The following is a 24,621-nucleotide window of genomic DNA, read 5'->3' as shown; positions in this document are numbered from 1 at the left end:
TATTTTCATTCCATTCAAGATACTTTTTATTCCCTTTCTACTTCCAATTTAGCTTCCATGAAATTGTAGAGTAATTGTCCTGGAATTAATCCCTATAGGACTAAAAAATGTTTCTTTTAATCATGTGTTTTGTTTATGCCTAATAATTTTAATAGGTCTGATCCTTTTTCTGATCATTTTTACCACTTTCTTTTGAGGTAGATAGTGTGTGTGTTAGTCTCACTTTTTTCACATGTGGAATTTGAAGCTTATAATTTATTGATCTAAAGAATGAAATAGAATCAGCCTTTTTATATTTTTGCCAGTGAAACACCAAATTGCAAGTGAAAGTCTTGAGGTGTATTAAAGTACAACATTTTTTGTAGTATCTCAAATACAGTATGGCATGTATATATGTATGTATTTTTAGTCAAGGTGAATAATTAAGTATTTAAAAATATTTGGGGCTTTCTTAAATGCTGGCCTAGTGCCAGCAGATAGGTAGTAGTCTACTTACATGTCCCTGATCAATTTTCATAACTAATCATACAGCTCAATTCATATGCATAATTGGAAACTTTCTCATTAATTCCATTCCCAAGTTATTTAATGAACTCTTTTTGCAAGTAAATAGCAAGTATAAGTCAGAAAAAAATGGGTCAAAACTTCTCTTATTTAAGCTAATTGAACATTTTCATTTTCATCATTCCGTCAGAATTAATGCTACTATGAAAATGTAAATATAGAAGGTCTTTTAAATTTTAAAAAGGCATAATACCTAGTAATTATATTTATTAGACTCACAGCTTCAATAAATTTGTGGAAATGATCATTTTTAAAAATTTTAGTAATTTGAAAATTCATACCGTCTCAAAAAACAGCATTTACTCACAATTAGCATATTAAATATTTGCATTAATATTCTATTTTACGCTCCTTAAAATTTCCTTATAGCCACTTAAATCATATGCATGCAATTAGTTTAGAATTTGGTCCACTTCAAACATTTTTGATTTTTCTTATGAACTGAAGAGAATATTTACTAATAAGCTAATTAGCAGTGTAAATATGAGATATTTTATTTGGTTCACCTAAGGAGCCCAATTATTTTGAAGAACCTAAGTAGCATGATTTGCATATACAAAATCAATGTATAGATGAGCTTCAATATTAAAGTGTAGTCTCTACTTTGAAAACATTTTTTGGGTAATCAGTTTATATTCTTATATACTTTGAAACTTAAACTGCTTTTACTTTTAAATACTAACTTAGGTCTTTCATGAATTCATAGTGTCCTATCCCCACCTCTGTTATTGGTCACCTTTTTGTGTGGATTATCAAATATATTTATACATTGAACATCACCTTCCTTAACATTTATGATGACTACTGTAAAGGTTTGTCTTTTCTTTTTCACTATGGACTTTAAGGCCAAAGTAAGCAGGTGTTATATAATACTGAACTCAACTACATTGGATCAAGAGGATGTGGGGTGAGGGGGGGAAGGATCAGTAAGGTACTTTCCTTTGGGAATACCCCATAATCTAGTGCCAAGTTCATTCCAATTCATAGCCTGGAACAATAACCAATTGTCTTTGTCACTGCAGTGTTTCACAGGCAATTTCTCAGATTTTTTTTTTTTCCCCTAATTTCTTAGGGGAGATGGACTCTTCTCTGTCACTTCTGCTGTGATCCATTACTTTTATTTTTAGGTGTGGACTTCTTTTGTTCAGAAATAGTTGTAAGTCAACTGTAAAAAATTGCTAATTGAAGTTATTAACATAATTCTATTTCACATGCTTTAGCTAGTCTAGAAAATAGTCTTTTTATTTACCATTTACTGTAAAAGTATATTTTTTACGGTTTTCAACAGTAATTTTGATAATTATCCTTAAAAGAAAAAAAAATTTTATAACACGATAAAATTTTTTTAAATAATTTTTTTCCAAATATACTGTTAGATTTTTCTGTATGTATATTGTCTCATTTTCTATTTAGCATCAGATAGAAAAGTTCCAGACCTTGGAACTTCCCTTACTAATTAAAGTTCAGTCAAGTTAATAGCTGGGTGAGACTAAGCAGAAATCAAGAAAGAAATATTTTTAAAAATAAATTTGTCATTCTTTCACACAGAATATTGTAGCATGCTTATGGAGAAATTCAATGGCCAAAAAGAAATGACTTCCAAGATGCTAACATATGGACCTATTGAAAAACAAATGGAGCTTATTACCCAGTCACTCTGATGAAAAGCTTTTAGTGCTTTATTCTTAAGTATTAAAGGGCAGCAAGAGTCACTATTTATTACGGCAGGTCTTAGTCATGAATGAAAGGGACCAAATCCAAGAACCCAGAGGAAATAGATACAGTTAAAGTGAGCAAAGGAAAGATTGCGGCTAAACTGTAATTGGTATCCTCAAAGAGTTAAGAAAAGATGTTGCATCTCTAAAAAACAGTAAGCTGTGAAAAGGAAAGCTGGAAAATGAGAAAGAGCTCTTAGAAATTTAAAATATGGTAAACAATTAATTTTTTCAATAGAAGCATTGGAAGATAAACTCAAGTAAATCTTTCAGAAAATGTAACAAAAGCACAAGGTGGAAAATAATAGTGGAGCAGCTTAGAGGGTCCATCCTGTAGTTTCAACATTGCAAGGAAAGGAGTTACAGAGAGAAAAATGATTTTAAAAATAGCATAAAATTAGACCTATAGACCATGAGTCTCCAGATTGTACCCTGTGCAAATATTTCAATACTTAATCCAAGACCTATTATCATGAAATTTAAAAACATTGAAAAAAATTAGTAACCTAAAAGCTTTCAAAACGATAGTGGGGCACATGTAAAGAAGGTTGCATCAGAGTGGATCTGGACATCTCATCTCAACCTTGCCAACTTAAAAAAAAAAAAAAAAGGAACAATACAAAATTCTGATGGGTAATACTTTTCATTTTGGAGGGCTATGCACCCCACACTATCAGTCAGTTGTGTGTGGATTAAGACATGTTCAGAGATGCTAAAACAATAACAAAAAAATTTCCCTGCCACTCTTTTTGATGAAGCTTCTGAAAGAATGCTCCAGCAGAATTAAGGAGAACAGAATAGTCAAGAATTAGGAAGACATAGGATCCAGAAAAAAAAAGGGGGGGGATTGAAAAGAAAACCAAGGAACCACATTCAGGGATGACAGCTGGTTCATTATGAAAGTAACACATACTTGAAGAAAGTTAGGAGTGACATTTCCAGAGAGAAAAATGGAACTGGTAAATTACATAGTACATCGAGAGTTTAGAAAGTAGTATTGGTTTTTGATAGAACTGATGGATCTTCTGGAAAACATTTACATAGGTACATAGAATATTAAGCAATTTTTTTAAAAAGGAGGCAATTATTAACTCTAAGAAAAATATGGCTAAAGATAACTTATTGATAGTATACCAGTTGGCTGTGAAAGTGAACACTATCTCAGCATTTATACCAATGGAAATACTATTAACACTATTAATTTAACTAAAAATTGAGCAGTGATTATGTTGGAAGGGGAGGGATAGAGTAGTTTAAAGAGCTAAATCCTCATTGAAGTCTGCAAATATTGCCTAATAGTCAATAAGTCTAGAAATAGAATAAGCATCAATATTAAAATATAGAAGGATGAAGAAACATCTGAAATTTTTTAAAATGGGTATTTCCTGAGGATGATAGGGGGCCGTGTTTTCCATAAACTTTTAATATTTAGGGCATTTTAAAACTGTTTGCAAATGTCCCTTTCCTAAAAATTTAATTTTAAAGGAATAGTGGTATTTAAAATGTCAAGGAAATAGAATAATTATGGACTGTAGTCAACTTTGTACATTTTTGTTTTATTATTTTCTAGAGTTCCTGGAATAACTATTGCTACAGACATTATCTGTGGTTTTCCTGGAGAAACAGACCAAGATTTTCAAGAAACAGTGAAACTTGTTGAAGAGTACAAGTTTCCAAGTCTCTTTATTAACCAATTTTACCCAAGACCAGGAACTCCTGCTGCAAAAATGGAACAAGTTCCAGCGCAAGTGGTAAGATACTTTTCTTGTAAGGTATTATATTTAGCCAACAGCTATAAAAATGCAGCTATGTTTCCTGCCTTAACACAACTAGCACATGGCATAACCAACCCTTAAGTTACAAAATACGGAATGTTTGTTCCCAGTTGGGGTCAGGGGCAGGGAGACCTTGGTACATTAAATGACCTTAGGCAACTATAATATTACCTTTTTTTCTTTCTCTTGAAGAGTGAGGTTCAGATGACACGGGGAAAATTTTTTAAACTAATATCTAGTACTAACTGTTTATAGGATAAAGCCTTGGATCTTTCACAATAAGGCAAAACTTAAATATTTGTGAGCAAAGGAGGCTTCCCTGCTTCTTAAGAGATGCTTTTCATAATTTGTTACTTTCTGAGGGTCCCCTGGTTTTCCTGTTTCTCCATGGGATAGATATGATGCTGTCTGTCTATTTCAGATGTGTGTGGCTTTCACAGTGAGCCTCAATTTAATTTCCTCCTTACATGTTCATAGATGTATTAGAATAAGATGACCTAAAATAAATGTGAAAAAGTTTGAGAGCCAGTAAAGGCAAACTGTTTCCCAGAATGCACCAGAAATTAATGACCTCAAACAAACATTTAGTTTCTAGATTCATTGGCCCAAGATGAAAAAATGTTAGTAAGCCTTAAGAGGAAGTAGAATTTTTTTCACTGAAAATTTTCTGCTTTGTTTCTGATTACCAAAACAAATTGTGCGCTACCATTAATTTTTCATAAACATAAAAAGAAATCAAATGAACTAATTACTTTTTATATCTAAATTACAATTTTTATTTACGTATAATTTGCATTCAGCAAAATTACCTCTTTCCAGCATATAGTTCTCTGAATTTTGATGAATGCATTCACTAGTGTAACTGGTCCCACAATCAAGATACAGAATGGTTCCATCAGGCCCCCCCACCAAACTCCCTTTTACTTTTTTTGTAGTAATCTACTCTCTCCATCCCCATCTCCTTAACAACTACTGTTCTATTGTCCTTATAGTCTTAATTCATTCTTTTTTAAACTTCTTTAATAAAAAAGTTTTTAAACTTCAAAATACCTGCAGAAAAGTGTACAGCTGTATGTTTTCATAAAGTGACTACTTCCATGTAACCCTCAGTCTGATCAAGAAATAGGACATTAGCAGTACCCCAGAGGTCCCCATCATGCCTTTCTCTTTACTATTCTCTCCTATTTCCCAACAGAAACCACTATCCCTCATTCTGACATATTAGTTTGACCTGTTTTTAAACTTGATATAAATGAAAGAATTCATCAGTGTTTGAATGTTGGGTTTTTTAATTTAACATTGTGTTGGTGAGAGTAGTCTGTTTTTGCTAGTAGCTGTATCTCATTCATTTTCTTTGCTGTATAGTATTCCATTTATGCAAATCACAATTTGTCCATCCTAATGTGAAAGAAGAATTGGGTCTTTTAAACATTCCATTGTTAGTATTGCAACTAATACAGCTGTCAGCTTTCCTGCTTGTGTCTTTATTTGCCTCGTGTATGTAAACGCTTCTGCTGGGTGTTTAGCTAGGAGTGTAATTGCTGGAGCATAGGAAAGACAATTACTCTGCTCTACTAGATGCTCCCCAATAGTTTTCCCAACTAGTTGAATTTAGAGTTCCAGCAGCAGTATATCTAAACATGCTAGTGACTCTGTATCCTTGCAAACAGTTGGCAGTTTGTTTTTATTAGTAACCATTCTGATGGGAATGTAATGTAACCTTTTTGCGGGGGGGCAATGTTGGGTCTTTGTTGCCGCACATGGGCTTTCTCTAGTTGGGGCGAGCGGGAGCTACTCTTCGTTGTGGTGCGTGTGCTTCTCATTGCGGTGGTTTCTCTTGTTGCGGAGCATGGGCTCTAGGCACGTGGGCTTCAGTAGTTGTGGCACAAGGGCTCAGTAGTTGTGGTGCACAGGCTTAGTTGCTCCGCGGCATGTGGGATCTTCCCAGACGAGGGATTGAACCCATGTCCCCTGTGTAGGCAGGCGGATTCTTAACCACTGTGCCACCAGGGAAGTCCTGTAATGTAATCTAATTGTGGTTTTTATATCTCCCTGTCAACTATTGATACCGAATACCTTTTATATGTTTTATTGGAGATTTGCATACACTTTTTCATGAAGTGCCTGTTCACACCTTTGCCCCTTTATCTCTTGGCTTACCTGTTTTGTTTGTTTCCTCCCCCGTTCCTTCCTCTGATTTATAGGAATTATTTGTGTTTTCTGAATAGAAGTCCATTGTTGGTCATGGTAATCTAAGTACCTTCCATTCTGTAACCAGTCTTTGCACTCTTTTAATGGTGCCTTTTGAAGAGCATTCTTAATTTTATGTAGAATTTATCAATATTTTTCTTCTTGTTTTAGTGTTTTTTGGGTCCTGTTTAAGATTACCTTCCCCATATTGTCATGAAGATACCCTCCCCCACAAAAGGTACTCCTAGATTTTATGATTTTGCCTTTTACTTTTAGATCTTTAATCCAACTGGAATTTATTTTTGTTTAGATTATGAGGTACGGAGGTCAAGACTTTTTAAAAAATATAAGGATATCCATTTGAGTCATCACCACTTATGGAATCTCATCCTTTACCCACTGCTCTGCTTGGTCACCTTTATCATAAATCAAGTGTCTCTACACGTGGGTCTCTTCTGGAACTTTATTCTATTCCTTTGGTCTGTTGATTTCTCCACAAAATCACGAAGTTAAGTACTGTAGCTTTGTAATAAGTCTTGATATTGGCAGTGTAAGTATTCCAAATGTTTTTTCCTTGAAAATTGTCCTGACTATTCTTGATCCTTTGACTTTCTAAATTTGTCAACTTCCACCAAAAAATCCTGCTGGAATTTTAATTGATATTGTATTGATTCTGTAGATCATTTGGGGGAAAATTGACATTGTAATAATATCAAGTTTTTCATCTTTGAATAAAATATAGCTCTTAGTTATTTTAATCTTCTTTAATTTCTCTCAATAATGATAGTTTTCTGTATACAAGCCTTGCATATCATTTATTATTTTTATCCATATGTGTGTATTCCCTTAATATTATTAATCATTTTTAATTGTTACTACTATTTAGAAATAGAATTGATTTTAACATATTTACCTTTCGCCCATCAACTTTGCTGAATTTATTTATTCTAATAGTTTTTCTGTAGGATTTTTTTTTCTTCCAATTTTTCTGTATATACAATTGTATTATCTGAGGATAGTTACAGTTTTACTTGTTCCTTTTCAATCCTCATAACTTTTATTTCTTATTGTATTGCCTGGAACTTCCAGTACACTACTGAATAAAATTGGGTAGTTTTCTCTTCTTTCCTAACTCAGGAGTGGAGTTTACAGAATTTCATCATTCAGTATAAAAGTTAACTGTAGTTTGGGGATTAGGGAAGTCCCTTTCTAAGTCCTAATTTACCATATGTGTGTGTGTAAATTAGGTAAATTATGTGTGTGCACACGCACGCTTTAATCATGAATAGAATTAAACTTTTATCACTTTCTTTTCATCTATTGAAATAATCATATGGTTTGTTTGTGGTGTTAAGTCTGTTAACATTGTGAATTCTACTGAATGGCTTTTGAATATTTAAATCAACCTTGCATTCCTGGGATAAACTTCTCTTGGTCATGATGTATTATTTTTGATATATCATTTCAGTCAGTTTGCTCAAATTTTGTGAAGAATTTTTACATCTTTGTTCACGGAAAATTTTGATCTGTAGTTTTCTTGTAATGTCTTCTTAATTTTGGTTTCAGAGTCATGTTGGTCTCATAAAATGAGTTGGGAAGCATTCCTTCCTCTACATTTTTCTGGAAGAGTTTTTATAGTATTTCTATTATTTTCCCTTAAATATACCTAGAATTACCTAATGTATTAAGTGGAATTGTAAAATGGCCCCAGAAACTCCCTCATCCTTTCCCCCTCATTAGGGTACATACTCTGTGTAATCCCTGGGACTGTTAATTTGATATTTGCTCTACCCTTTGGTTTCTTGGTTCTGCCCTCTGAGTCATTTTTCCTTGTTCATGAAAGCAGTTTCTCAGAAACGTTGTGGCTCTTCCCTGTATTTCACTGGAGTTTATTCCATTAGACAAAAATCACATCAACAGATCTTTATGATATGATGCCTTCTCTACTTTAGCCCCCTGCTGAGTACTTTTCTTTGTATTTTTCCTCCTTGGAATTCCTGGAGCTTCTTTACTCTGCCCTGACCTCTTTCATCAGCTTTGGAAAATGTCAGCCATTCTCTCTCCAGGTATTTCGTTTGCTCCATTCCCTCTTTCTCTTCTCTTCTAGAATTTCAGTTATACATGTTATGATATCCAATGTCTAATTTATCCTTTTTTATATTTTTGCTTCTTTGTTCTCTTTCTGTTTCTGGATGTTCTCTCCTCACCTCTTTTCTAGTTTCTTGCTATTCACAGTAGTGAATAGCAAGATGAACAGCAACAGCAGCATGTGTGGTCCCTAGAGAAGCAGCACTGCTGTCCACCCATGGGGCTGCTGGAAATGCAGGCTCTCAGGCCCCACCCCGTCCCAGACCTTCTCAGTCATTCTTTGTCTCCACATGATTTGTCTGTACATTAAAATTTATGAAGTGCTATTCTAGTTTACTAATCCTTTATTCATCTGTTTTTAATCTGCCATCAAACCCATATATGGAATTTCTCATTTTAATTTTTTTACTTCTAGAATTACAATTTGATTCTTTTTTTATAGATTCCAGTGTTCTAGTGAAGTTCCCCATACTTTCCTCTATATTTTTTGAACATGTTTTATCAGTTACCTTAAAGCCCATACTGAATTCTCCAATATCTGGATCTAATGTTGGTTTGTTTGTATTGTCTTTTTTTCTTGATTTTGATCATTTGTCTTCTCTTTCCATATACCTGATCATTTTTATTATATGACTACCATTGTTTATTTAAAAAAAAAAACTATAGGGTCTAGACTGTAATGTATCTTCCTCTGGGAGTATTTAATTTTGCTTCTGCTAGACTCTAAGATAAGAACTGATTATTTGAATTGATCTGAGATTGATTTTTCTAACTATTTTTCAGTCTTTCTGAGGATTGGGTTATTTCTGGCTTGCCCTTACTTTTTGAAGGCAGGCAGGGGTGTGTTGGTTTTTAACAACTGATGTTCAGCAGGAAGGGTTCTGTTTATAGCTTTTGCTGATTTCCATAGTGTAAATACTTCCACTCTTGCCAGTTTCAAATCACCAATGTGATATCACTGAACAGCACATGAAATTGGGAAGAGATGCACATAATCAACTCTGGTGAGCTGGTCAAAAGCCTCAGCCAACATACCACCCTAGCGAAGCTCTTCAGGATCTCAGCTGAAATTCTGTGGTGGTTAGCAGGGCCTTTTTTTATGGCAGGTCTTCAACTCTAATTTTTGTCTCTGCAGGATCATGAGAATGCTTCAGGCTCTGCATAGTTTCTCAGCCTCTTGGCTTTTACCTGGCTGCTCAGTCTCCCAGTCACTGCTTACAAATTAATAAATACCCAGAAGGGAAAAGTAGATCCAAATATTGAGCTTCTCTCCAGGATCTTAGTTCCTCAGGTTCTCACTGCCTTGGTAGCTTTTTGTTGTTCAAACAGTACATATTATAAATTTTATTCACCTTTTCTAATTGTCCTTGGCAAGATCATTGGTCTGATACAGGCTGGTTTGCCTTAGCCAGAAGCAGAGCTCATTGCATAAAATCAGCTTTCAGATGCTTTTTATTTTGCTCTTTTATCTTTTAAACATAGCCCCTTAGCATCTTCCTTACATTTTTAGACTTCTGTCACCCAATCCTGGCATAGCAGAACCATTTTTTTTTTTTAGACTTCATATTTTAGAGCAGTTTTAGGTTCATAGCAAAATTGAGTAGAAAGTACATAGAGTTCCCATATACTCTGCCACACACACATACAGCTTCCCTGATATCAACCTCCCACACCAGAGTGTGGTACGTTGGTTACATCGATGAACCTACATCGGCACATCATTATCGCCCAAAGTCAGTAGTTTACATTTCAGTCTACATTCTTTGCATTTGTGGAAATGTGTGAAAACATGTATCTACCATTATAGTATCACGCAGAATAGTTTCCCTTCTCTAAAAATTCTCTGTGCTCTACCTGTTCATCCCTCCCCTACCCCCCAACACCTGGGAACCACTGATTATTTTTACTGTATTCATAATTTTGCCTTTTCCAGAATGTCAGATAGTTGGAATCCTAGAGTGTTGTATCCTTTTCAGATTGGCTTATTTCACTTAGTAGTTGTGCATTTAAGGTTTCTCTATGTCTTTCTATGGTTTGATAGCTCATTTCATTTTAAAACAACAGAAATTTATTGTCTGACAGTTCTGAATACTGAAGTCCAGAGGCAGGCTTCCTCTGGACCACGTAGGAAAATCCTTCCTTGCCTCTTCCTAGCTTTGGGTGGTTTGCTGCTAATCTTTTTCCTTTGCTTGTAGCTGATTTTCTGCCTTCATTGTCACATGGTATCCCTGTGTGTCTCTGTCTTCACATGGCTATTTCTTGTAAGGGCCCCAGCCATATTAGATTAGGGACCCGCCCTATTCCTCATCTCGGCTCATTACATCTGCAGTAATCCTCTTTCCAAATAAGGCTGCATTTTGAGATTATGGGGGTTAGGACTTCAACATATCTTTTTTGGCGGGAGATACAACTCAATCCACACACTTCTCTAAATTTCTGTAATTATGCTCTAGGTAAAAACTAGCCTGGAAGAGTTTCATCTTTATAAAATTCAGAATCTTAAATAAAAGGAATTAAGTATTAATGATGAAACCCTTTGATGACCTGCCATCAAAGAGAGGATATATCATGTGCATTGAATCTCCCTGGTTTTCCTAAATATATCAAAAATTAACAATTGTCTACCCTAAGGTAGGTACTTTATGAAACTGCTTAGTAACTGGACGTCACTAAAACACTGCTACAAAATAGATATCCATTGTTTCTTATCTAATTTGTTTCCCATTTCCTTGCCTAAAAAATCAACAATGAAGATGGACTCTAACCCCTTATTGGAAGAAGACCACAATATCAGTTACTTTCAAATAACACTTTTTATTCTGTCTTTAGAGTGCCTCTTAGTGAAAATATATTGTTTTCTTAGGTATATTTTATTTCCACTAAAATCAATCCCCCCCAAATGTTCTTCTCCAATAAATGACATGAATAATTTCAGTATACTTTTCCCTTTCCCATAACTATGTTTACATGAATCCTAGTATTAATATAAGTAAATCCCAGTGCTTTTCATGCTTTATAGTAGAGCTCTGATAAATGAACTAAATTTTGTGTATTTTTAAATCATTTAAATCATCAAATGGATAAGAGCACCATACAGTTGAGTTTTGCATTTGCATAGGTGGGAGGGGCAGATTTTTTGCCAATCCTTATTGCCTGCTGAAAAAAAAGTATAACCCTCTTAAATTGATAATGAAAATAACTTAGGCAATGTATTTTCATGATCAGGATAGACTAAAAATTTTTTCTTAGCTTTTGCAAGCTTATTAATGTATGAGATTTAATAGTGGAATCACTTAAGCTAATTGGGAGTGACCTTAGACTTTTAGATGAAAGGTCAAATTTGCATGTTTACATTTTCTATTTCATTGAGTCTTCCTTGAGTAGTCTTCATTAATCTTAAGTAATTCTATTAGTATTTTAAAATTATGGCTGAGGTTCTTAGTCTACCTAGAAAAGGTAACTTAAGTTTAAAAAGTCATTTGATTCTTAGCTATCAATTCCAGACTTTGTTTTTAGAAAATTTTGATGAAAAATAATGAAGTTGTAATGAAGTCTTTATTTTAAGAGGCTTATGACTTGAAAAAATAATTTTTAGGTAATGAGAGTAGCTTTGGAATTTTCATATTGGTTTAAAATGTTAAATTGTGATATTAAATCCACCTGCTTGCTTGTCTTACATCTTGGAACTAAGATAATGCCTTTAGATATATGTTAGCACAAAAGAGTCATAACTCACTTACCTGCAGTTTCGAGAACATTTACCCTAGGGAAAATGAGGCCACAGTAGATGCTTCCTGCCTCAGCTCTGAGGAGTGTGGGTGCATGTTTCTGAGGCACTTGGAGGGCCATCCTTGAGATTGATCCAGGCAGCTTTGCTGAAACTCCCCAGTAGATTTCCCTGTGAGGGAGTGAATTTTTGCTGGAGGTATTCAAACCAAGGCCAGGTGACCGCTTGGAGTAGATGTTGAATAAGAAATGTTCTTAAATCATATGCAGGTTTAAGAACAATGACATATAATGGCTCTCCCAAATTTAGCTGCCTGTAAGTTCTTTAAAAAAGCAAAACAGAGAAATAAAGCAGATAGAAAGAGCTTTGTTACTTTCTCTAAATGTTTTTAAAAGCTTGTTGTTTCTGAGTATGATCTAAAGTTTAACAACTCAGTATTTTAGAGACTATCAAGTTGCCTTAATGGAAGGAATTCTGATATTTTTGCCTTACTTGATAGTATAATTACATTATTTACACAGTCTCTGATTTTCAAATTAAAGTTTTTCCCTGGGGGAGAGGTAAAAATATTTTCAAGAGTTTTTATACTCTAGATTGTCCATTATACTTTATTCTAAATTGATTTCCAAACATATGTCGAGGGAAGCCCCTTTTCTCAAGATTATTTTCGTTTTGACTTCTCTTTTCAGAAGGAATATTTTGGGATTCTTACACAATTGTATTCGATTCTTCCAGTGAGTCTTTTTTTTTTAATTTATTTTATTTTTGTTTTTGGCTGCATTGGGTCTTTGTTGCTGCATGTGGGCTTTCTCTAGTTGCGGTGAGCGGGGGCTACTCTTCGTTGGGGTGCATGGGTTTCTCATTGCGGTGGCTTCTCTTGTTCCAGAGCACAGGCTCTAGGCACGCAGGCTTCAGTAGCTGTGGCGCACGGGCTCAGTAGTTGTGGCTCGCGGGCTCTAAAGCGCAGGCTCAGTAGTTGTGGCTTGCGGGCTGTAGAGTGCAGGCTCAGTAGTTGTGGCTCATGGGCTTAGTTGCTCTGTGGCACATGGGATCTTCCCGGACCAGGGCTTGAACCCATGTCCCCTGCATTGGCAGTTGGATTCTTAACCACTGTGCCACCAGGGAAGCCCTCCAGTGGGTCTTTTAAGTTTCTTTTTTCTGGACATATCATTTCTCTTTTAATTTCCTCTTTGGTAGAGTGTTTAGCCTGTCCATAGTTTTGTTTTTAATAGATTTCAGCAGATCACTTAACAGAGTCTTTTATGATGACTGTAGTAACATTAGGAAGTATGAGCTAGATTATAATCCAGAGAGGTAGTTGGGAACAGCCTACTTCGTGTGAGTTTTTATACAGATGGTATTCGTTTAACAAATGGAGAATTGAATTGAATGATCTCTAAGGCCCCTTGAAACTCTTAATAATCTTTGATTCTCTATCATTTGGTTTCAAGGCCACCTTTCAAACCATGTTTAGAAAATTTAGGTGCTTTATTTTTCTAGATCATGGGCCTAAATGTTTTCGGCATTTCCCTATTCTTTCACCTTTTACTTTACTGTGAATCCAATGACTTTTTGTTTGTGTAATCAATAAATTGAATGACCTCTTCTTGAATGTGAACTAGGAATGTTAAACATAATAATTAAATTAGTTGATTGTATGGCTCAAAATGGCGGCAATGAGACCAGCTGTGGTAGAGAGAATAATTGGCCCCCAAAGATGTCCACACCCTAATCCCCAAACCTGTGAATATGTTACCTTACAGAGTAAAAAGGACTTTGAAGATGTGATTAAGTTAAAGCATTTGAAATGGAGAAATTATTGTGGATTATCTGGGTGGGATCAGTGTAATCACAAGGGTTCTTGTAAGAGGAAGGCAGGAATGTTAAAGTTAGAGGGGGGGAGATGTAAGGCCAGAAGCAGAGATCGGAAGAATATGCTTTGAAGTTCAAGGACAGGACCGTGAGCTAAAAAATGCACATGGCCTCTAGAAACTGGAAAAGGTCAGGAACAGATTCTCCCTCAGACACTCCAGAAGGAACACAACACTGCCAGCACCTTGATTTTAGCCCATGAGACCCACTTTAGGCTCCTCACTCCCAAAACTAGGAAAGAGGTAGCACTAGTGAGACCACTATTTATTTTTACTGCCACAGGTGGATTTTCTTTGTTCTCTTTTGTTTCGTTTTGTTTTGTTTTTGAAAAGCTTGCTCCTGATTCCTCTCAGCCTAAATTATTCTTCAGAAAATCCCAACCTTCTCTCAGTGTATGCTCACTGCTCCCCCTAATTTTCTGCCCTCTGACCTCTTGCCTGCCTGCCTGCCTGCCTGCCACAGAGAACTGCCTAACTTTTTATTAAGTCCTGATGTGACATTAACAAACTGAATTCCATTATCACATAAATCAGCTTTCATGTAGTCAGACCCACAGGACTAGACACATGCAGACTGTAACTCCAGGATGGAGCCATGTTATGTTCAGGATGGTAAAGATAGGAAAAGCACAGATTTTTGTTGATACCTGAAACCCTTTCTTAGGACTCTTCTGTTAAATACAAGCCATTGTAAGAAAAAATCAGGGATGGCTATACTTTGGAACCATGGGTTTGTCTTGGGAATCCTAGTATTTCAAGTTTTCTAAAATAACCCAACTTTAGGACAATGAAGAGTCAGATATGATTTGAGAGCCTTGAGTTCAGAGATAGCAGTCTGAATTTGTACTTCATCGTGACCTTACAGAAAATCTTTTTTTTTTTTTTTTTTTTTTTTTTGCTGTACGCGGGCCTCTCACTGTTGTGGCCTCTCCCGTTGCGGAGCACAGGCTCCGGACGCGCAGGCTCAGCGGCCATGGCTCACGGGCCTAGCCGTGGCATGTGGGATCTTCCCGGACCAGGGCACGAACCCGTGTCCCCTGCATCGGCAGGTGGACTCTCAACCACTGCGCCACCAGGGAAGCCCAGAAAATCTTTTTTTTTTTTTTTAACTTCTGTAGAAAAAAAAAAATGCACTTAACTTGTTTCTTATGATATTTTAATTTCTTGCTTTCATTTGGCATTTATTTTTATCCTGCTTCTTTTATGAATTTATAATCACCAAAACAGTGGGAAGATATGTGGGTATAAGTTTTTCTCTCAGATGCTGAATGTTGGTGGGTATTAGGGTTGAGAAGGACTGAGTGAATTTATATTAAATAAAGGAATATAAATTCTGTCCTTTGCGAAGTCATCTTTATTGTATTTTAGTCTGACTTTTTCAGTGATGATTACATGCCTTGCTTTATATAAGTTTCAGAAAAGTTAGAAGGATCTACATAATTCTTTTACACCTTTTATATGAACTTGATTTATTAAAATTGTAATATTCAATTTGAACTCACTTTTTATTATCTTAATAAGAAGTTTAGAACTGAGTAGACTTTGGAGTAACTTCTAAAGATAAAGAACCTTATGATCTATCTTATTTCTTGACCTTATTTTTTTCTGTGATAACTATGGTTCATTAATAACTCCATATTTATAACCTTCCAAGGGATTTATAAGTGTAGTTCCAAGTATTAGAGCTAATGTTAAATGTGTATTTAGGTCAACAGAATAGATTTGGTAATTTAATATGACACTCTTTTCTAACTCCTGCCTCTTAGAAGCATGTTTATTTCATAATTGAGGACTAACAAATCAAATATAACCAGATAAGCATTCAAATGGATAAAACTGTACTCTACTAATTACGTTCTGAGATCATATAATCTATGATGAATGTCCTGATTCTTTACTTTTGCTACTCATAATAAAGCATCTGTATAGAAGTGATATATAAGATTCAAAGGGCAGGGAAAAGAAACTTCCATTGTTTGAATGTAACACATGCCAGAATCGTATAGTCTGTGCTTTTTGTGTACTTTGTCCTGTGTTATTCTTCCAACAATACTTTCAGGTATCTGGTATTATTTTTTACTTTACAGATGAGTTAGCTGAGGCTCAGAGAAGTTAAGTAAACTCACCCAAGGTTACATAACTACTAAGTGAAACACTGGAGACTTAGACTCCATTCTTTGACTCTTTGCTCCATGCTCTTTTTTTTAATAATAATTTTTATTGGACTATAGTTGCTTTACAATGTTGTATTAGTTTCTACAGTACAGCAAAGTGAATCAGCTATACTTATACATATACCTCCTCTTTTTTCGCATTTCCTTCCCATTTAGGTCACCACAGAAACTGAGTAGAGTTCCCTGAGCTATACAGTAGGTTCTCATTAGTTATCTATTTTATACATAGTAAACAGTAAAATGAGTACTTATCACAGAAATTCAAAATAATTTTAGAACATTTCGACCAAAAAAGTGTTGGTTTCCAAAGTTGTTTTCTGTCATAGCAGTGATTTTTTTTTATTTATAGACCCTAGAAATTTATTTCCTAAAAATGATTTTAAACTTTACAGAAAAGTTGTAAGATTATATCTCCAGTATACCCTTTACCAAGATTTATCAGTGTTTTTAACATTTTGCTGAATTTGCTTTCTTTCAAGAAACAGACAGAGACTTAGACATAGATTTTTCCTCTGAACAATTTCAGAGTAGATTACAGACAGACATCATGCCCCTTTACCCCTTAATATTTAGTGTGTGTTTCCCAAAAACAAGGATCTTATATATAATCACAATATTGTTATCATATTCAGGAAATTTAACACTGGTACTGTACTTTCCCTAATCTACAGTTAAGATTCCAATTTTGTCAAGAATCCCAACAGTGTCCTTCATAGCTGTCGTTTTTCTGTTATGAGACTCAGTTCAGAATCTTATATTTAATCTCTTTAGTCCTCTTTAATCAAGACAGTTCCTTGGATTTTCTTTCTTTCTTTTTTTTCATATTTATTTAGTATTTGACCATATTGTCTATACTTGAAAAGCCTCTGGAAAAGAAAAGAGTTAAATATCAATTGGAATTAATCCTGAAATTTAAAAAAAAACTCACCACAAGTCCCCATAATAAGCAGAATAATGGCCCCTCAAAGATGTTCACTTCCTTTTTTTAAAAATTTTATTTATTTTTTTATATAACAGTTTCTTATTAGATTTTCTTTATATTTCATGACATATTGACAGTTTTTGAGAGTACTGGCCAGTTATTTTATGGAATGTCCCTCAATTGGGGTTTGAATTTTCCTCATGATTAAATTCATGTTATATATTTGGCCCTGTTAAACTAAATAAATGATGTTATGTTCTTCTCAGAATGTCACATCTGGAGGCACATGATGTCTTTTTGCCCCTTATTGGTGATGTTAATTTCGATCAAGTGGTTAAGGTGGTGTCTGGTTTCTTCACTGTGTACTTATCTATTTTTAGCATAAGAATGTTTACTCTCAGGTATTTAATAGGATCAAAGGTAGGAAGAAAAAACAGGCCTTGAAAACTCAAAAATCTTAGTGGTTTAATTCCCACTTTCAATTTTATGATAGCTTGGACTGCTACAGTTATGTAGTCTAAAAGATTTTTCATTTCGGGGTCTTCTCTGGTGGCACAGTGGTTAAGAATCCACCTGCCAATTCAGGGGACACGGGTTCAAGCTCTGGTCCGGGAAGATCCCACATGCCGCAGAGCAGCTAAGCCCGTGCACCACAGCTACTGAGCCTGTGCTCTAGAGCCCGCAGATCACAGCTACTGAGCCTGGGTGCCTAGAGCCCATACTCCGCAGCAAGAGAAACCATCGCAGTAAGTCTGCACACCACAACGAAGAGTAGCCCCCGCTCACCGCAACTAGAGAAAACGCCCACAGGCAGCAACGAAGACCCAATGCAGCCAAAAATTAATTAATTAATGTAAAATTGGGAAATATTTCTAAAAAAAGATTTTTCATTTCTTAGTTTAAATCTATTCTAAATCTTTCGACTTTTTTCTATCAGTTTTTTAATCCTTAGGCTACAATATTTTTGAACAAGATACTTTATTTTTCCCTTTTTTTATTGAAGTATAGTTGATTTATAACGTTTTAGGTGTACAATGAAGTGATTCAATTTTATGTGTATGTGTATGTATTCTTTCTCAGATTATTTTCCATTATAGGTTATCACAAGATATTAAATACAGTTCCCTGTGCTATACAGTAAATTTTTGTTGTTCATGTATTTTATATATAGTAGTATGTGTTTATTAATCCCAAATTACTCATTTATCCCTCCCCCCAACAAGACACTTTATTTTTTTTATTTTTTTTAACTTTTTATTTTATATTGGAGTATCGTTGATTAACAATGTGTTAGTTTCAGGTGTACTGAAAAGTGATTCAGTTATATGTATATCTATTCTTTTTCAAATTCTTTTCCCATTTAGGTTGTTACTTAATATTGAGTATAGAGTTCCCTGTGCTCTACAGTAGGTCCTTAAACAAGATACTTTAAATTGAGTGTGCAGTGACAGAGAGGGGAAGCTAAAATTGGAAAGGCAGAAAATTTGTTTCATTGAAGTGCCTGTATATTTACACAGCAATTAAGTACATGTAGAACTTTCATTCTCAAAAACTGTGCAGATCAAAAACTTGTGTGGATCAAGAGGAGATAGGGAAATTCATGGATGAAATGTCTTTAACACTTCGGGGGAATTCATAGGTCATGAGGGACATATTTCTCCTGAAATGCTATGAGATTCACCACTGTATCAGGATGTTACTCAGTGTCAAAGTCATACTGTGCAAGTCAGAAATACTTTCCATGTACCTTGTATTCCTTTACTGTCTTTCCTCTGGACCTTCGTTATCTGTGAAGTCAAAAAGTGTCCTCTCAAACTACTTTCTGGGTGATTTGAACTTGTTATTTTAGGACAAACAAATGTGGAGGAAGAATCCTATATGTAAATTCCAGTTGGTGGGATTAAGTTATGCTTGATTCTACTTGGAATCAAGCCCAGAAACATATGATTGAAATCACTGGGGACATTACAGAGTTAATGCCAAGATCCAGTAATTGATGGATCTCTTCCCACCTAATTTGATATTAAATCTTAGAGAGCCCAGGAGCCCCAAGACCCCCAGGGAGCAGCCCTTTTTGTTCATTTTATGCTATTAAAATGAAAATCAGTGAGTTCTTCAAAGGTCTAGAGAGGTTATCCAAATGGATAATTTGTCAGGTACCTGAAATCCTATTCCATTAGAGAACCTAAAGACCACTGTGAAGTAGTTTAATTTGATTTATCTTCTGTTAGCAGCCAGAGTTAACAGGGACAGATTGGAAGTTGAAAGAAGGCTCTCTGCCTGCACCTCTCATCAGTGTGATGTAACCACAGCAGGCATAGTGCCCATCATGACCAAAAACATGGCTCTGGGGAGTAATTTAAGTCTCTCGATCACTTTGGCAATCAGATCTTCTATTTTAAAAATTATAGTTGAAGCTACAGTTAGGATAACAGTAATTAATCTATCTGGTATCAGATAAGCTTCTATATGCCAGGAGCTGGGCTGGGTGCTACACCAGGTATCAAGATGATTCCTAGGCATTCCTTATTCTGAAATAGCATAATCCAGAAACAAGAGAAAGATGGTGTAAATGGCAGTACTACAGGGCAGTGTGTCTTCACTGCTGTAAGAGTGATACAGAAGGCTGTTAACACTTAGAGGCTTGTGAGTGTAATGACCAAGGTCACTGTCAGAAACTTTTAAGCTGAGGTTTTCACTATATGAAACATATTAGAAGTAAGGGACAAGATGTTTCTAGAAAATGATGGGTTTAGATGAGTTTAGTTCTTCTAAAATGCAGGGTTTATAGTAAATCATGAGAAAGACCTTTTAGAAGATGGATTGGGGCCAGTCAAGGGAATTCTGACTCTGTAATTACACCCAGACTCACAGCCTTAGCCCCTGGGAACCTAGATAACAATCACAAGCTGAGCCATCAGAAGTACATCATCTGGGACTTCCCTGGCGGTCCAGTGGGTGGGACTTGGCACTTTCACTGCTGTGGCCCAGGTTCAATCCCTGGTTGGGAAACTTAGATCCTGCAAGCTGCACAGAGTGGCCAGGAAAAAAAAAAAAAAAAGTACATCATCTGTACTTAGTAGGCAACATCTGCTGTTCGGATGTTTTTGAGCAGAGGAGTGATGCAATTTCAGCAATATTGTGGGAAGGTGAAATTAGGAAGAATATGCAGGATGCATCCAAGTGGAGAAAGGCTGCAGGCAGGAATTGAGAGTGTAAGGAAATAGTACTGCCGTGAGAGGTCTAAGTGTTGGTGGTGAATTTAGGAGCAGACAGAAAAGAATGAACAAGAGAGACTTTACAGGAAGAATCTCTATGGCTTGTAAGCTAGAGGATGCTGGCAGCTTACACCTTGTATACTGTTCACCATGTACCAAGCACATGTTTGATGCTTTATGTGTATCGATGCATTTAATCTTCACAACAACCCTAGGTAGCGACTGTTCTTATCCCCATTTTACATTTGAGGAAACTGAGGCACAAAGAGTATAAGTAACTCACTCAAAGTCACACAGATAGTGGTGGAGTTAGGATTTAACACCAGGCATTCTGGCTCTGTACTCTGCTTCCTAGCCATGCTATTAATAATAAATTATAGTGGCAAGGGAGAAAGAAAAGCAGTGCCTAAAATAAGGCTCTGACTTAATTAAAATACAGAATTCTCAATTTCTATTTTAAATGTATAGAATTTTAGAGCCAAATTTTTACTCATTTAAAGGCAAAATGCTTTAACCAGCGTGACAACCTTGAAGATGTAGGAATCTGTGCTCTGAGGCTTCACATGGTAAAATTATTTACCCAGTGTTTCATCCATGGAATAGATAATAGGGCCTAAATGGGTCAATGGACAGCAGCCATAGGCAGACCGCAGTGCTGCTCCAGCTGTCGTTAGGCGTGTCTGTAAGTGTTCAGGGTCAGAATCTGGCATTGAGTCCCAGGCACCTCCCTTTGCCTTCCCAACAGTTGCCATGTTTTCTTTCACCCCCAGACCAGCTTCAGGTAAGACCCAGGGTTTAAACCCTTCATCGCTATGCCCGAACTCCAGACGCGCAGGCTCAGCGGCCATGGCTCATGGGCCCAGCTGCTCTGCGGCGTGTGGGATCCTCCTGGACCGGGGCACGAACCCGTGTCCCCTGCATCGGCAGGCGGACTCTCAACCACTGCGCCACCAGGGAAGCCCCCTTCACTTTGACTTTTTTGCTGATGTCTGTTGAAAACAGAAAAACAGAATGCAAACTTTGAGGAAGTTTACAAAGGTTAAAAAATATCATAGTCTCTCATTTTTAATTCTTAACTATCTTACTAGATCTAGATGTCATTGTCTTAAACAAATATTTTACAGGAAAGATTTATGTGTCTGTCACTGATTAGGATGGTGTCCTGAATCTCTGTGACCTACTGACTCTCTTGCTTATGAATTAGTAAGTTGTTACTTAACTTGACCATATCTGTCCACTTATCCTTCCATAGGTCTTGTGGATTCTTTCTCTTCAGCACTTAAGCCTAACCAAACAATGAGTAGTGTAAACAGCATGAAACTGTGGGCAAATTATGTGCTCAGTCTATCAAAGACTGCGCAAGTGATGCCAGACATCATTGGAAATAGGATGAGATGGGGAAAACTGTTCTTTATTAGAACTCTTCCACGGGAGAGGGACTGTATGTGGGTTATAACTAAAGCTGTGAGAAGACACCTGGAATGAGCCTTCAGACTCCCAAGCAATCTGCTTTGAACTGCCTCTTAAAGAGGGAGCGCCTACTTCACTTCCTGTCTTTTGATTTGCCCAGTGGTGTGAGCAGGCTAGGACACCACTCCCCGTGTTACTGTCTTCCACCCCCTCCCATCTGGTGCTCAGCCAGTTCTCTTAGAACATCAGACATGTCAAGAGTATTGGCTTCCATGGACACCAAATGAGTAGTTTATAGGAGATTTTATCTATCTCTAATTCTAGGTCAGTGGTTTTTTTTGTTTTGTTTTGTTTTGTTTTTTTTGCGCTATACGCGGGCCTCTCACTGCTGTGGCCTCTCCCATTGCGGAGCACAGGCTCCGGACGCACAGGCCCAGCGGCCATGGCTCACGGGCCCAGCCGCTCTGTGACACGCGGGATCCTCCCAGACCGGGGCACGAACCCGCGTCCCCTGCATCGGCAGGCGGACTCTCAACCACTGCGCCACCAGGGAAACCCAGTGGTTTTTAACATTTTTTGAGAATCTGATGATACACACACACACACACATATATATACGTATATATAATATTTACTACACATACATACATGCATATTTGTATATACATATGCATTCTTCCCAGAAAAAAGCCAGTTTTCCCAAACAGGTCAGTGTTTTTGGAGTATATAGATATCCTAAAGCCATACACAATAAGGACCAATGTGCACAGTGATTTGTGTCACCTGACTGGCTTACTCCTGTCTCAGTTTACTTCCTGTCCACAGTAGGACATTTCCTCATAGATGGCAGGCACCAACAGTGAATGATTGTTGAATGGAATGAAAGATTAGATGTAGACTGACCACATAATTGCTGAAGAAGCTGCATAAAGACACTAACTTTGATAAACAGGTTCATTCATGAGAAAAACATACTTGAACATCTGGTTAGTGAACATGCTTCAAAAACCCAGCAGAGACAAACAGGTCAAGAACAAAGATAGTACAGCACTCCTAGAATCCGGGCTTACAGAGATCTGAGACAGAACAAAGAAGAGACCATTATAAGATTTGTACAATGTGACCTGAAACTGGAAAAGAATTCATAGAAGCAGTTTATGAATAACCTTTAAATGTAATTGAAACAACACACATGACCTACAGGTTAAATAATTGGTTAGATGTTTTTTGTTGTTATTGTTTTGGGTTTGGGGAGGTATGGGAGTTCTATCAGAATGTAATCATCATTTATAATGAAAAAAGTACCGCCCGATTCCAAACAAACAACTTAAAAACAAAGTTATAGAATATAACTTGTTTAAAAGTTCGGAACTATATATACCTTCATCATTTACTAACTTCTGTCATTAATGTTAGGCTCTCCAATACTGTTTTTTTTTTTTGGGCAACTGAAGCTGTGTTACTAAGAGTCTTGAAAATTAATTATATAAAGCGTGTTAAATAATACCTTCTACATTGTGGATCCTGAATCACACACTATGCAGTCTTACAATATATTGTGCTTCTGGAAATTAAAATTATAGCGTTAACTTTCCTTGATTTTTTAAAATAATGATACAAGAAAAGGATAAATCGGCCTTGTTTATGAGGTCAGTAGGTGGTGAGATGAATGTTCTAAAATTCCCATACCTTGAGGAGAGTCTAGAGGAATTTGAAGTTGTGCTGGCGTTTCTTGGCCTGGGTTATTCCATCCATAGGCTTCAGAGGGTCTGGAAACCAGCTGAAGTTGTGTGGAGCAGTGGAAGAGTCTATAAGTTTTTTTTTTTTCCCTGGAGGAGGAATTCATTGGTTTTCATTAGATTCTTTTTTTTTTTAATAAATTTATTTATTTTATTTATTTATTTTTGGCTGCGTTGGGTCTTCGTTGCTGAGCACGGGCTTTCTCTAGTTGTGGAGAGCGGGGGCTACTCTTCATTGTGGTGCACAGGCTTCTCACTGTGGTGGCTTCTCTTGTAGCGGAGCACGGGCTCTAGGCACACGGGCTTCAGTATTTGTGGCTCACGGACTCAGAATTGTGGCTCGTGAGCTGTAGAGCACAGGCTCAGTAGTTGTGGCACATGGGCTTAGTTGCTCCGTGGCACGTGGGATCATCCCGGACCAGGGATTGAACCTGTATCCCCTGCATTGGCAGGCAGATTCTTAACCACTGTGCCACCAGGGAAGTCCCCATTAGATTCTTAAAGGGATCCTATTCCACAAAAGGTGAAGAACCAATCATCTGTTAATATCTCAGTTTAAGAAAACATTTTAATATAGGTATTTTTTTTAATAACCTGTGTTTAAAAAAATTCAACTGAGTAAAATTTAAGTATCTTGTTGGCTTTATTCAGTAATTCATGGATTGGGCAGCATCCAGTCTAGCAAATTGAGAGGCAGTCTGAGGAGCTTACAGTATGAAGGACCTTAATAGGCAGAAGAGAGCAGGACAAGGAAGTTTTACTGGTCAAAAAAGCAGATTGGTTATTGCAAGGTTACTTTCCTTACAACGGATGGCAGGGGCCTATCAGGCAGATGACCTCACTAATTCTGATCAGGTGATTTCTGATTCACTGGTTCAATATTCCATTTCTGGAAGAGCTGAAACTATAAATAAGTCTTGGTTTGCTGACATGAGGCTTAGCACAGACTACTCCATTTTGGGCCTGTTGCCTTGTTTTTAACACCTGTTTAATTGTTAAAATTATCAATGCTTAGTAATCTTTTAATCTTGAAGGCCTGGAAAATGAACAGTTTAAAAGATTAAACAAAAATATTATTTAAAAATAAACTTCTGTTTTCTGGTTTTTAGAAAAGATCAAATTCCCATGCCTTAAAAACTGTGCTTTCAGGCCCAGTCTTCCGTGGTAGACCCCATGTCAAGCACTCAGGTCTGATATATAAGGGACCCAGGTAACCAGACATAAGGAA

The 24,621-nt window shown here is 36.4% G+C and overlaps 1 protein-coding gene across 9 annotated transcripts in view; it reads left to right on the top strand.

Annotated features, from left to right (window-relative positions):
• CDKAL1 (CDKAL1 threonylcarbamoyladenosine tRNA methylthiotransferase) overlaps window positions 1-24,621 on the top strand; it is a 669,277-nt gene that overhangs the window by 483,188 nt on the left and 161,468 nt on the right. For all 9 annotated transcript variants that reach the window (XM_082638078.1, XM_082638075.1, XM_082638082.1 and 6 more), the window contains one exon: window positions 3,850-4,030. In XM_082638078.1, the coding sequence (XP_082494204.1) occupies window positions 3,850-4,030 (181 nt within the window). The remainder of the gene's footprint in view (window positions 1-3,849; window positions 4,031-24,621) is intronic.

The sequence above is a fragment of the Mesoplodon mirus genome (genome assembly GCF_964341445.2).
Source record: "Mesoplodon mirus genome assembly, chromosome: 12".
Classification (NCBI taxonomy): domain Eukaryota; kingdom Metazoa; phylum Chordata; class Mammalia; order Artiodactyla; family Ziphiidae; genus Mesoplodon; species Mesoplodon mirus.
This window is presented reverse-complemented; position numbering and strand designations above follow the sequence as displayed.